The sequence below is a fragment of the Rhinopithecus bieti genome, unplaced genomic scaffold (genome assembly GCF_001698545.2).
Source record: "Rhinopithecus bieti isolate Rb0 unplaced genomic scaffold, ASM169854v2 scaffold_24996, whole genome shotgun sequence".
NCBI classification, from domain to species: Eukaryota; Metazoa; Chordata; class Mammalia; order Primates; family Cercopithecidae; genus Rhinopithecus; species Rhinopithecus bieti.
Genome location: NW_016811678.1, coordinates 940,360 through 954,384, shown reverse-complemented (window position 1 = coordinate 954,384; position 14,025 = coordinate 940,360). Strand labels below are relative to the sequence as shown.

The window sequence follows — 14,025 nt, the reverse complement described above, 5'->3', positions numbered from 1 at the left end:
TGATATAAATGATGAATTGATGGGTGCTGACGAGTTGATGGGTGCAGCACACCAACATGGCACAAGTATACATATGTAACAAACCTGCACGTTATGCACATGTACCCTAGAACTTAAAGTATAATAAAAATAAATAAATAAATAAATAAATAAAACCTCTGATATGACACAGAGAGCGTTCAGTTTCAAAGCCATAAAAGGAAATGAGCAGAACTGGCTTTCCCTGACAGGGTACATTTTCTCATCACTTCTCTTGTCTTGTGGACTCTTAGTTGCCCAAAAAAGCCATTACTTCCAATCATTATTTCTAGTCCTATCTTATCCCTGAAATTTTGAGCTTATAAAACCTAAGATCTATTTAAACTTTTACTCGGATATTTAACAGATACCTCAAATTTAACGTGGCCAACAGGGAGCTCAAAATTGCTCCTCAAATATGTCCCCTTTTCCCTCCTGGTTTCCTGTATCTCAGCAAACAGTTTCACCATCCACGCAATGGCTTAAGCCAAAAACCCAGGTGCTATTCTTGATTCTTTTTTCTTTCAGCTCATACCTATAATCTAGCAAAAAGTTTCATTTGTTCTGCTTCCAAAACGAATCCTAAATGCACCCACTGCTCTCCAGCCCTAGTCCCACTGACCTTTCCCAAACCATCTCTTGCTTGGACTAACCATTAAGTTCGTGACTGTTCTGCCTACTCTACTGCCCTCTATAACCAAGCCATGCTGCAACAGTGGGGTGATCTTTTAAAATCACAAATCAGATTGCATCTCTCCCCAGCTTCACACCCTTTCCCAGTGCACCTATATTTAAAAAGCTTACCATCAAACTTAGTTTAAAAGCCAATCCCCTATCTTTGCTTGAAAGGCCTCCTAAAAGCTGCCCCGGCCCACTGCTCTGATTCATCCTGTGCCACTGCCAACCTTAGCTGCTCTACTAGGATAGCACAGGACCTCTGAGGACTACCACCACCTGCCCGGAATGCCCTTACCCCAGGCTTCTGCTGACCACTTACGTATCAATTTTTAAAATGCCATCTCAGGCCCAGTGCGGTAGCTCTAATCCCTGTAATCTCAGCACTAATCCCTGTAATCTCAGCACTTCGGGAGGTTGAGGTGGGTGGATAACTCAAGGTCAGGAATTCGAGACCAGCCTGGCCAACATGGTGAAACCCCGTCTCTACTAAAAATAGAAAACTTAGCCAGGTGTGGTAGTGGGCAGCTGTAGCACCACCTACTTGGGAGGCTGAGGGAGGAGAATCGCTTGAACCCAGGAGGCGGAGGTTGCAGTGAGCCAAGATTGTGCCACTGCACTCCAGCCTGGGTGACAGAGCAAGACTCCATCTCAAAAAACAATAAAATAAAATAAAATAAAATAAAATAGTCATCTCAGAAAAGCTTCTCTAGAACAGTCAACCACCATATCTAGTAAAATAATATATGCATTTACCCTTTGACCCAGGATTACACTCATAGGAATCTACCCCAAAGAAACACTTACAAAAATATGAGAGGCAAGCAGACATTATATGACTCCTGATTGGAGTATACAAGACCACCAGTGAAATATTCCTGAAATATAAAACAAACCCACACACACGTACTCCTGAATGTAATCAATCTTCTCTTGATCTAACTATAGGCATCGATCCACAGGAAATACAGGAAGCACAGGAACATGCAATCAACAGAATCTAAAATATAAACATAGGGCATCAGCCAAGATGCATGATCCATTTTCTATAGCAAAGTGATTTCTAAGAGGATAAAAAAACCCATGGAAGAGGAAATTAAATATTTTAGTCGAAAATTTTTGGGTATGAGCCCAGCACTCTGAATAACTGTTTCAAAAGAATACACATCAGCCGGGCACAGTGGCTCACACCTATAATCCCAGCACTTTGAGAGGCCGAGGCAGGAGGGTCGCTTGAGGCCAGGAGTTTGAGACCAGACTGGGCAAAACAGTGAGACCTTCTCTTTACAAAAAAATAAAAAAAGAGCCAGGCACAGTGGTGTGCACCTCTAGTCCCAGCTACTCAGGAGGCTGAGGCAGGAGGATTGCTGGAGCCCAAGAGTTGGAGGCGCAGTGAGCTACGATCACAGCACTGTACTCCAGTCTGGGTGACAGAGCAAGTCCCTGCCTCAAAATAACATAACATAACATAACATAACATAACATAACATAACATAACATAACATAACATAACACAACACATAACATAACACAACACAACACATAACATAGCATAACTAAAATAAAATAAATAAAACAAAATAAAGTAAATAAAATAAGAGCAGGTATCTTTTGGGAATATATGCTGAAATAATTGTGGGTAAATGATTTAATTTTGGTAGTTTGCTTTAAAATAATCTGGGCTAAGAGCAGAGAAAATGGGTGGGATCCTGAGTTGATCATTTTTGAAGGTGAGTGATGGGTGGATGGGGGTTCATTAGACCAATCTCTCTACTTCCGTATATGTCTGAAATAAAAGTTTATGTAAAAGCCAACCAATTACTCACCACCACACTATTTTATTTCTCAGCATATTCATGTCACTACATGGTTTTTAATGACTCATTTTGTGTCGACTGTCCATCCTCCCACTAAAGCACTAGCTTTATAAGAGCAAGAGCTTGGTCTTCTTAACGGCTATTATCCCTAAGGCCTAGAACAATGCCAAGTTCTTGATGAATATCGACCATGAAATGAATACATCAATAAAATTCCTGGGACCTCTAGAGTTTTACAAGGTGTTAACTCCATCATGGCCAACGAAGCACCACGATTCTTTGTCACTCCACCACGGCCACCAGAGCGAGCAGGGGCTTACCTTCACTTCAATGAAGTCAGGATTCCCCAGAAACACGAGCTGCGCGTAGGCCTGGAGCTCGTCCACGTTCCATGCTTTCACAAGCGTCAGTCTGTAGACAGTTCGTTGTTGCTAAAACAAAGGAAAAGCCAACTTCGTTGTTATCTTGGCGGACATCATCTTTTAACCTAGAGGGTTTCTCAAGCTTCTTCAACCCAGGGAACCCAGGACGGGCAAAACTCATCATGAACTTTTGTAAACTGAAGCTGTATTTTGAGGAAAGATGAAACAAAAATAAACACTATGATTCTAACATGCCTTATGGAAGGCACAACTGATACTGACATATATATTCTCTCCCCCATAGCATTTAAGGCTATGCCAGGCACCCAAAGCTTTTTTGACACAGACACACTGAACTATATTTAGTAAGGAATGGTAAACTGACCAAACAGTGTTGGGCTACAAAAAATTAATTCAAATATCCTCTAGGCCTTCAGGTAATAATCACCCAAGTTGTTAGTGACAAGAATTGTTAATAAGTCCTGTCTTCTTTCCTACTCCCTCATTATTTAATGATCTCTTGGCATTTCTTACTGGCAGAAAAGGCACATGGATGGATTGTCAATGTTGCCATTTGTGTGCCATATAACCACAAGAGGGACTGGCTTTCTTTCTTTTCTTCTTTATTTTTTTAGAGACAGGGTCTCACTCTGTGCTCCAGGCTGGAGTACAGTGGTGCAATCTTAAGTCACCACAGCCTCAATCCCCTGGACTCAAGTGATCCTCCTGCCTCAGCTTCCCAAGTAGCTAGGACTACAGGCACACGTCATCATGCCTGGCTAAGCTTGAAAAATTTCTCAGAGATGGGGTTGTGCTATGTTATTCAGGCTGGTCTCGAACTCTTGGCCTTAAGTGGCGCTCACGCCTGAGGCTTCCAAAGGGCTGGGATTATAGGCGCACACCATTGTGCCAAGCTAGATTTCTGAAAATGTAATTAGACAATAGGCATTAAAGCCTTTAAAAAGCTTACACCCTGACTTTGTAGCTCCCTTTTAGAACCCAAAACAAATGATTAAAAATTCAAAGACATTAAAAAATCTCAGGACAATATTATTAATAATGGCTTAAGGCTGGGCATGGTGGCTCATGCCTGTAATCCCAGCACTTTGGGAGGTAAGGAGTTTGAAACCAGCCTGGCCAATATGGTGAAACCCCATCTCTACTAAAAATACAAAAATGAGCCAAACGTGGCAACGCACACCTGTAATCCCAGCTACTTGGGAGGCTGAGGCAGGAGAATCATTTGAGCCTGGGAGGTGGAGGCTGCAGTGAGCTGAGATCACGGCCACTGTACTGAGACACAGCAAGACGCTGTCTCAAAATAAATAAATAAATAAACAAATAAAAATAATAATAAGAATGGCTTAAAATCTAAAGTGAGACCTACCCCTTGGGTAGGTGCAGAACCTGTGACTTGCCTATAACCAACAGACTATGGCAAAGGTGATGGGATGTATGTGGTTCTATGCACATGATTACATGCATCTGTAGCAAATGCCCAGGTAATATCCAGGCTACCAACCCTCAAACCACACCTTAAGTAGCAATGCTCAAAATACTCAAGAAAAAAAAAAAAAAGCAAAATGAAAGGGATGCACAAAATGATACCAATTTTGTTACTTTATGTTTGAAAACTTCAAACATTTATAAAAAAAAAGAAGAAACACTTGAAATCTTCATTGAAGAAAACTAAGAGATTGTTAATAAGGAATATTAGGCAGCCACACCAGAAATTCATGTTTTCCAAGCATATTTACTCATATATACTCAAAAGTTCCTTCTAAAATGCAGTATATCACGCAAGGAAAGACAGAAATCTTCCAGATTCCCTCTACATGCTTATAATTCTTCCAATGCCAAAAGCTAACAAAAATAGTAGAAAACTGCAGACCAATCTCACTCATACTTATATATGTAAAAATATTAGAGAAATTTTAGCAAGTAAAATTCAGCATTCTGTTAAAATTCTGGGAATGCAAAAACAATTCAGTATTAGGCTATACAGTAATACAATTCATTATACTAGTAGTTCAACACAGAAAAACCACACAATCATCTTCATAGATACCCAAAGGTATTTGATATAGTTTAAAAGCCATCCCTGCTTTTAAAACAAAACAGAATGAGCAAATCAAATGCCATTTGGTAAATTCAGTAATTAAAAAAACACGTCCTTAACATCAAAAAAAAAAAAATCCACAACATTCTCCAGTCAATAGTCAACACTATTCTTAGTGGCTAAATAAATAGAGGGGCTGGGAGTGGTGGCCACGCCTGTAATCCCAGCACTTTGAGAGGCCAAGGTGGGTGGCTCACTTGAGGTCAGGAGTTCAAGGCCAGACTGGCCAACATGGTGAAACCCCATCTCTACTAAAAAATACAAAAATTAACTGGGCATGGTGGCAGGCACCCGTAATCCCAGCTGCTTGGGAGGCTGAGGCAAGAGAATTGCTTGAACCCAGGAGATGGAGATTGCAATGAGCCAAGATTGTGCCACTACACTCTAGCCTGGGCAACACAGTGAGACTCTGTCTCAAATAAACAAATAAATAAATGCATTTCTATTTAGCTGGACAAACAGAAGAATTTCTAGTCTCTCTTAAAAAACACCTTTCTACAAGTTATGATCAAAGCAACAAGGCCAGGATAAGAATTACCGGAGGATATACAAAAAATAATTAACTGTAAATAATATAACTGGCTTCTTGGAAACCTAAGAGAATCAACTAAAACTGAGACTAGGCCAGTTACCAAATAAAAATATAAAAACCAACAGCTTTCCAAGCATACAGTAGTGAGTTAAATATGGACACTGGGGCCAGAATGAATCCCAACCCATGTACTAGATATCGTTACCTCTCTGTTCTTAGTTTCTGCCTGAATGTAGCATTTAGCATGTGGAATCTAGAACCAAGCTTGGCAGCAGTGTATCATACCAAGTATTAGCTATTACATGCTAGCAATCAGCAATTACAAAATTCAAGAGAAAGCATATTCTACTTATAATTATAAAATGCATCTATAAAATGGCTACTGATTCAGCTGGGTGCAGTGGCTCATGCCTGTAATCCCAGCACATTGGAAAGCCAAGATTGGAGGATTACTTGAGGCCAGGAATTCGAGACCAGCCTGGGCAACATAAAGAGACCCCATCACTACAAAAAAATACAATAGCCGGGGATAGCTGAAGCAGGAGGATTGCTTGAGCTTGGGAGGCAGAGGTTGCAGTGAGCCATGATCGCACCAACACACTCCAGCCTGGGTGACAGAGCAAGACTGTGTCTCCAAAAAAAACAAAAAAAAAATAGTTGACATATAGATATTATATTATATAATATTATAATGATTAAAATTATGAAATAGCATGCAGGACAGTGAATAAAATAAACTTTTCTAAGAGACCTAAACAAAAACTCATCTACATGGAGAGCCATGATAGATTTATAAATATAATGTAATTCCAATGAGAGTTTACAATTCATCTGAACAAATAAACTGGCAACGGTAACCATAAAAATAATAGCAGGAGTTTGTAATTACTCAGCCCTTACTATGTGCCAGCTGTTGTTATAAAGTACTTTGTAGCTTGGCAAATATTCCAATATTTGTCTAATCTTTACAACAAATCTCACAAAATAGACTGGATTATTATCCTCACTTTACAGATATGAAGGTGAGGCTGACAGCTGTTAAGTAAATTGCCTGAAGTTACACAGCTGGAGAGCAGCAAAGCTGGGGTGTGAACCCAAGCAGTAGTGAGGTGGGAGACTGGCAGGACTTGTTTTCTGGTTACAACCCTGCTGACCAAAACAGGTCCAGACAGGATGAAGTGAAGAAACCAGCAGGAACCAGCAGATGGCCACTAGGGTGATCCCAAGATAGCCTTCTTGTCCATTAGCATAAGACAAGGAGCTATACCTTTCAATAAAAGATTCCCATCTAATGCCACGGGCTTGCCCTTTAATTCTTTCCTGGATGAAGCCAAAAACCCTCCAATGCTAAGCCCCAGTTTTGGGGCTCACCTGTCATTGCAACAGTAGGAACCAGAACAGGCTCTCACTTTGCTAAATCTTTTAAAACTGAAACGAAACACACAAAGAGAAATGTACACAAAACACAAATGTATAACTCCAGGGATTATCACAAAATGCTCATCACCCAGACACCATTCTGCTCCTCCCAGTCACTATCCACTCCCTGTACCTGACTGATACCTAATATTCTGACTTTAATATGATAGTCTAGTTTTTGCCTGTGTTCGGAATTTAGGTCAGTGGAATCATACATTATGTTGTGTCTGGCATCTATCACTCCACACTATAAACACATGAAAAAAAATTCACCCATGTTGCTGCATGTTTAGGTTTGCTCATTTTCATTATCTAGTATTGGGTTGCATGAATACACAACAAGGTATTCAATCATTCCCTAGACATTTGGATTATTTCCAGGTTTTAGCTATTGTAAAACAATGCAGCTATCTCTTTGAACGCCAGAGTTTAGTTTTGCCTGTTTAAGGAAATTATATAAAATGCTACTGTGACATATATTCTTTTGTGTCTGGCTTCTTTCACTGAATTCGATGTTTGCGAGATTCATTCATGCTGTTCTATGTCACTGGAGCTCCAGTGGCCCAGTAGAGTGCGTGGTACTTATGTGTAACCATAGATACATCTTTATGGCCACATTGTATGAATATACTACTAGTGAACAATTTTAACCCCCTACTTTGGGTTTCTTAAAAAATACTGCTGCCCTGAGCGCTACAGTACTCATCTCTCTCTCCCCCACCTCCTTTTTTTTTTTTTTTTTCCCTGGGTTGAGATAGGGTCTCGCTCCATCACTCAGGCTGGAGTGCAGTGGCATAAGCACAGCTCACTGCAGCCTCAACCTTCCAGGCTCAAGGGATCCTCTTGTCTCAGCCTCCTGAGTAGCTGAGACTACAGGCACATGTTGCTGCCCCTAGCTTTTTTTTTTTTTTTTTGTAGAGACAGGCTCTCACTTTGTTGCCCAGGCTGTTCTCAAACTCTTGGGCTCAAGCAATCCTCCCAAAGTGCTAGGATTACAGGCATGAGCCACCGTGCCTGGCTGTACCTGTCTCTTGATGCACAAGAACACACATTTTCTAGGATCTACCTAAATACGGAAATGCTGGGTCATGGGATATGAATACATTCAACCTTAGCAGATATTAGCAATCTGATTGCCAAAGTCTTTTTGCCACACTTTGATTCATATCGTACCAGAGTTTTGGTTGGTTATCTTCAACAACACTTAAGAGTTGCTAGTTTTCACCACTTTTGCATTGTTTTGCCTTGCATCGCCTGTGATGTAAGCAAGCTGAGTTCATATGTTTTCTGGCCATCTGTATCTCTGTTTTTGTGAAGTACTGGTTCAAATGTCTTGAATATTTCTCTACTGGAATATCTGTCTTTTTTCCAACTGATTTTCAATAAATTATTTGCATTTTCTGGAAAGAAAAGCTCTGTTACAAATGTATTAGAAATAATTTCATCCACTTTACGGCTTCCTTTTTTTCACAATGTCTTCTGATCAATAAGAATTCCTAACTGTCATACATTTCCACTTTCTTTTCTTATTAGTGTTTCTTTCATATTAGGGTTTCTTGTGTCTCTTTAAAGGATCATTCCATGCTATCAAGAGCATGAAGAAAAGCTCTTACATTTTTTTCGAGAAGTTTTATCATATTGCCACTCACATTTGTGTCAAAAATCCACCACAACTGACTTTTGCGTGTGGTGTTGCGAGGTTAAACTTATTTAACATATGGATAGTCCACTGCAATAAATATGATAGAATCATTGTCTATGCATGTGAGGGTCTGCTTCTGGTTTTTTCCATTCTGTTCCACTGATCTGTTTCTCATTGTCTCGATATCTCACTTTTAATTACTGTTGCTTTATACTAAGACTTGATATCCAATAGAGATAGTTCTCAACCAGGAGCGATTCTGCACCGCAGGAGACAATTAGCAACACCTTGAGAAAATTTTTTGGTTTTCACAAATGGGGGCTGCTACTGACATCTAGTGGGTAAAGGCCAGGGCTGCTGCTGAATATCCTACAATGCATGGGACGGTCTTCCCAACCCTTTTCCTAAAAAGAACTATCCAGTCTAAAATGTCAATGGTGCCAACACTGAAAAACCCTACAGTGGGGCATGTTTTCTTATGTCATCCTTCTGAAAGAGTATCTTGGCTCTTCTTGGCCCTTTGCATATCCATGTACATTTTAGAATCAGCTTATTAATTTCCACAAACATATACAACCCTTTATGATTCTGCCTGATACGGCATTGAATCTATAAGCCAGTGTTGTTCAATAGGAATATAAGTTCACAGGTGAAATTATTTTTTTAATGTATTTTAACTTAACATATCCCCAAAATTATCAACTCAAGAAGCAATCACTATTTAAATATTGGGATACCTGACATTCTTTTTACCAGACTAAGCCTTTGAATTCCATCGCTTCTCGGCCTTTTGGCTAAGATCAAGTGTAGTCTTTGAATTCCAATGCACAGCACGGCTCAATTCAGGGTAGCCACGTTTCAAGTACTCAATGGCCACATGTAGCTAGTGTCTACCATAACTAAATATAACCGACGTATGGAGAAATGATACTTTTACAACCCTGAGTCTGCCAAAATAATTACCTTTATTTAGGTCCTTTAAATTTTCTCTCAATAGTATTTTGTAGTTTTCAATATAAAGGTCAAAAACTTCTTTCCATAGATTTATTCCTACGTAATATACTTGTGATGCTTTGTTATGGTAGTATCTTTTCTATTTTTCCTCTTTTAACTAATATTTAACTGATATTTTAATAACTGGTATACAGAAATATAACTGATTTTTGTAAGCTGACTGTGTATATAGCAGTCTTGTAAAATACATTTATTAAAGTGAATAATTACAAATTTTGGAAGGGATTGTATATGCACATATTTATTTACTAAAAACGACATCTTCCTTTCCAATCCTCTTTTTCCCCTTTTTCTTGTCTTTTAGCACTAGCCAGGACATTGATTCCATGTTAAATGGAAGTGGTGATAAAGACAGTGGGTATGCGTGTCTTATTCTGCACAGTAAGGTTTTAAACATTTGCTCATGAAGTATGACTTTTATGGGTAAACATCTTTATCAGATTAGGAAGTTTCCTTCTAATCTTCATTTGCTCTAAGATTTTAACCATAAATAGATATTGATTTCTGTCAAATTCTTTTTATGCATCTATTAAGCTTATCCTACCATATTTCTTTTATTATGACATTATAAATAGGTTGATTTTACATATTAAACAAAACTTGCATTCTTAGAATAAAGCCAATTTTCATGGTTTTATAGACTGCTGTCTTTAGTTTGTTGATCTTTTCTTTAAAATAGTTGCTTCTATGCTTCTGAGTAAAAATCACTTTTGTCTTATTCTTCTTAGAATTTAGTATAAAGATTATTCTGAACTGGCTAGATGCGGTGGCTTATGCCTGTAATCCCAGCACTTTGGGAGGCTGAGGCAGGCGGATCACCTGAGGTTGGGAGTTCGAGACCAGCCTGACCAACATGGAGAAATCCTGTCTCTACTAAAAATACAAAATTAGCCAGGCATGGTGGTGCACGCCTATAGTCCCAGCTACTTGGGAGGCTGAGGCACGAGAATCACTTGAGCCTGGGAGGCGGAGGTCATGGTGGGCCGAGATCACTCCATTGCACTCCAGCCTGGGCAACAAGAGTGAAATTCATCTCAAAAAAAAAAAAAGGTTATTCTGAACTAATAAAATGAGATGGAGAGAGCTACTATTCCTCTCTGGAATAGCTATGTAGGGTTGGTGTTAGTTCTCCTGATGACTGGTATCATCAAGAACTGATATAATTCAATGGTGAAACCATCTGGGCCTGGAGTTTCCTTTGGATGAGGTTTTATAAAAAAGCAATTTACTTAACAAGTATAAATCCAAGTAGATCATTTAATCTAGTATTAATTTTCTTAAGTTTCATTTTCTAGGAATTTGTATGTTTCATCTAAATTCCCAAATTAATTGGCATAAAGTAATTCAAAATATCCTCCTCTCTTTTTAATGTCTATAGGATCTATAGTGATGTTTCATTTTCATTTCTAACATTACTTATTTGTATCATCTCTCATTTTATTAATTAAACTTGCCAGGTAATCATCAGTTGTGTAAGATTTTTTGAATAACCAACTTTTGCTTTTTTATAATCCTATTTTATGAATGTTTTTTATTTCCTTAACTTCTGCTCTTTTTATTTCCTTCCTAGTACTTACTCTACGTTTAATTTACTGCTCTTTTCTTTTTTTAAAAAAACATTGTTGGTACCAATTAACTTAATATATGCATTTATCTTACTGATTTTTAACCTATTTCCTACACTAAATAGGCATTTTGTCTTCTTCAAAACATTTTTTTCTCCTTCACTCTGGAAAAATATTTTCATCGGGAACAGACTTCTAGATTGGCAGCTCTTGGCAAATTTCAGCCCTTTGAAGCTCCATGGTTTGTGCTTTCATTTCTGTTGTGCAATCAAGTACTGGCCTATTGTTGCTCTTTTGAAAGTAATCTCTCTTTATCTCTGTCTGCTTTTAAAATTTCATAAAATGTTTTATTTATCCTGTTTGGGTTTCTTATGTTTTCCTGTATTGCCCCAAATTTCTATAATAAATGAGTAAAATTTTGTAATGGGGAAAAAACGACATGCAGAAATGTTAATCTGATAAGCAGCATAATGGTAAGTTCAGAATATCCCAAGAACAGAGGGGAAGGGGGTCCTAATGTGACAAATGTCCCAAAGAGTCTAACTATAGACATCTTGCTTATCAAACAAAAGACAGGACCAGCACTACGCAATAGAGCTTCTCACAATTCTCCACTACAATACTCCTAGAAAACCCATTTGCCATTTGTACGTAAGCAAACAGAATGGGTTGTTTGTCTGCAACCCATCTGTAGGTAAGGCTGATTCAACATTTGAAAATCAGTTAATGTAATCCATCACATCAACAAGATTAGGAAGGAAAAATCACATGATTATATCAATAGATGCCAAAAAGCGTAAAACAACATTCACCACCCATTCATAATAAAAACTCTCAGCAAACTAGAAAGAGAGGAAAATTTTCTCAACTTAATAAGGTTATCTACAAAAAACCTACAGCTAACATCATACTTAATGGCAAGAACCTGGAAGCTTTCCCACCAATATCAGGAACAAAGCAAGGATGTCTTCTCTCACCACTGCTTTCCAACATGATACTAGAAGTCTTAATCAATGCAGTAAGACAAGACGGGAATACAAGGAAAACATATTTGGAAGAAAGAAATAAAACTGTCTATGTTTAGAGATAACATGATTATTTATGTAGAAAATCCACTAATCAATCTTAACAACCAGATGTTGTGTGTCACCTGACTGATGCATTAGGAAACAGTACAGCAACAATTATTAAGTATTCTTGCCAAAAACTGAATATATCGTCAATCGAGCCTTTAGTTGTAACTACCATTTTACAGGAATTACAAAGAAACACAGACTATATTAAAAGATACCAAAAGGACTCAATCAGCCAAATTCGGGATGTTGCAAATTCTAATGACAAATAACCCACCTTCTTCCACAAATAAGTGGCACACAAGAAAGGGAAACAGGATTGGAGCAATCACATTACAAGAAGTATAAACAAAGTACAATGTGAGAATCTTGTTTGGATATTACTCTGCGAAAAAAAGTTATAAAAGCACATTCTTTTGGAAACTATCAGAGAAAATGAGCCACAATTGAATTTTCAGGAAATGCATTAAGATGCATTGGTAATTGTATTAGGAGTGATAATATTTTGTTTTTAATCTTTTTTACATTTTTTGTTCTTTGAGACAGGGTTTCACTCTGTCACTCAGGCTGGAGTGCACTGGTGCATCACCATCCCCAGTTAATTTTTTTTTACTTTGTGTGGAGATAGGGTCTCATTATGTTGCCCAGGCTGGTCTTGAACTCCTGGACTCAAGTGATTCTCCTACCTTGAACTCCCAAAGTGCTGGGATTATAGGTGTGAGCCACCACATCCAGCTTGTTGGTTTTTAAAAAATCCTTCAGCTGGAAGAAGAGACATAGGAAAGATTGAAGAGAAAATTTGTGGTTAAATCATGAATAATGACTGTAAGAAACAAGAATGGTAAGGTTTTAGCTGGGCACAGTGGCTCATGCCTATAACCCCAGCACTCTGGGAGGCCGAGGTGAGCGGATCACCTGAGATCAAGAGTTTAAGACCAGTCTGGCCAACATGGTGAAACCCAGTTTCTACTAAAAATACAAAAAAATTAGCCAGGCATGGTAGTGCGCACCTGTAATCCCAGCTACTTGGGAGGCTAAGGGAGGAGAATCACTTGAACTCAGGAGGCGAAGCTTGCAGTGAGCTAAGATTGGGCTGCTCCACTCAAGCCTGGGCAACACAGTGAGACTCCATCTCAAAAAAAAAAAAAAAAAAAAAAAAAAATGGTAAGGTCTTGAGGGGTTCAAAAAATATGTAAAAGTAAAATGTACAACAAAAATAGCTTAAATGTTGACAGGGAGTTAATGGAGTTAAGTAATCTAAGTATTATTACATATAAAATGATACAAATGCTAATTTACATTGACTTTAATAAGTCAAGGATGTCTGCTTCAATCACTAGAGCAACAACTAAAAGAACAATAATAGAAAAATAAATATTAAAAACCAACAGAATGGAAAACTTATAATAAAATTCCTTAGTTAAAACAAAAGAAAGCAAAAAAAAAAATGGAGAAAAGCTAAAAGAGAGAAAAATAATGCAAATAGATGCTAAATTTAAATTTAAATATGTCAATTATTATATTTCATGCAAACCGATAAACACTCAAAAAGATAACGATTTTCCAAACGTTTAAAAAAAAACCCAATTACATGTTATTAAAAAGTCCTTCAGATGGAAGCAGAGACATACAAAAGAATAGAGAGAAAACTTTTGGGTAAATCATGAATACTGACTGCATGAAACAAAAATGGTAATGTCTTGTGGAGATACAACTTAAATATAAAGATACAAAAAAGGTTGAAAATAAAAACAAAAAGAAAAAAGTTGTACTATGCAAACACTGACCA

General features: G+C 38.0%; 1 protein-coding gene across 1 annotated transcript in view; it reads right to left on the bottom strand.

Moving 5' to 3' along the window:
• LOC108543845 (S-adenosyl-L-methionine-dependent tRNA 4-demethylwyosine synthase-like) overlaps positions 1-14,025 on the bottom strand; it is a 127,637-nt gene that overhangs the window by 58,984 nt on the left and 54,628 nt on the right. Inside the window, exon 3 of the mRNA XM_017894650.1 lies at positions 2,831-2,941. Coding sequence (XP_017750139.1) covers positions 2,831-2,941 — 111 coding nt within the window. The remainder of the gene's footprint in view (positions 1-2,830; positions 2,942-14,025) is intronic.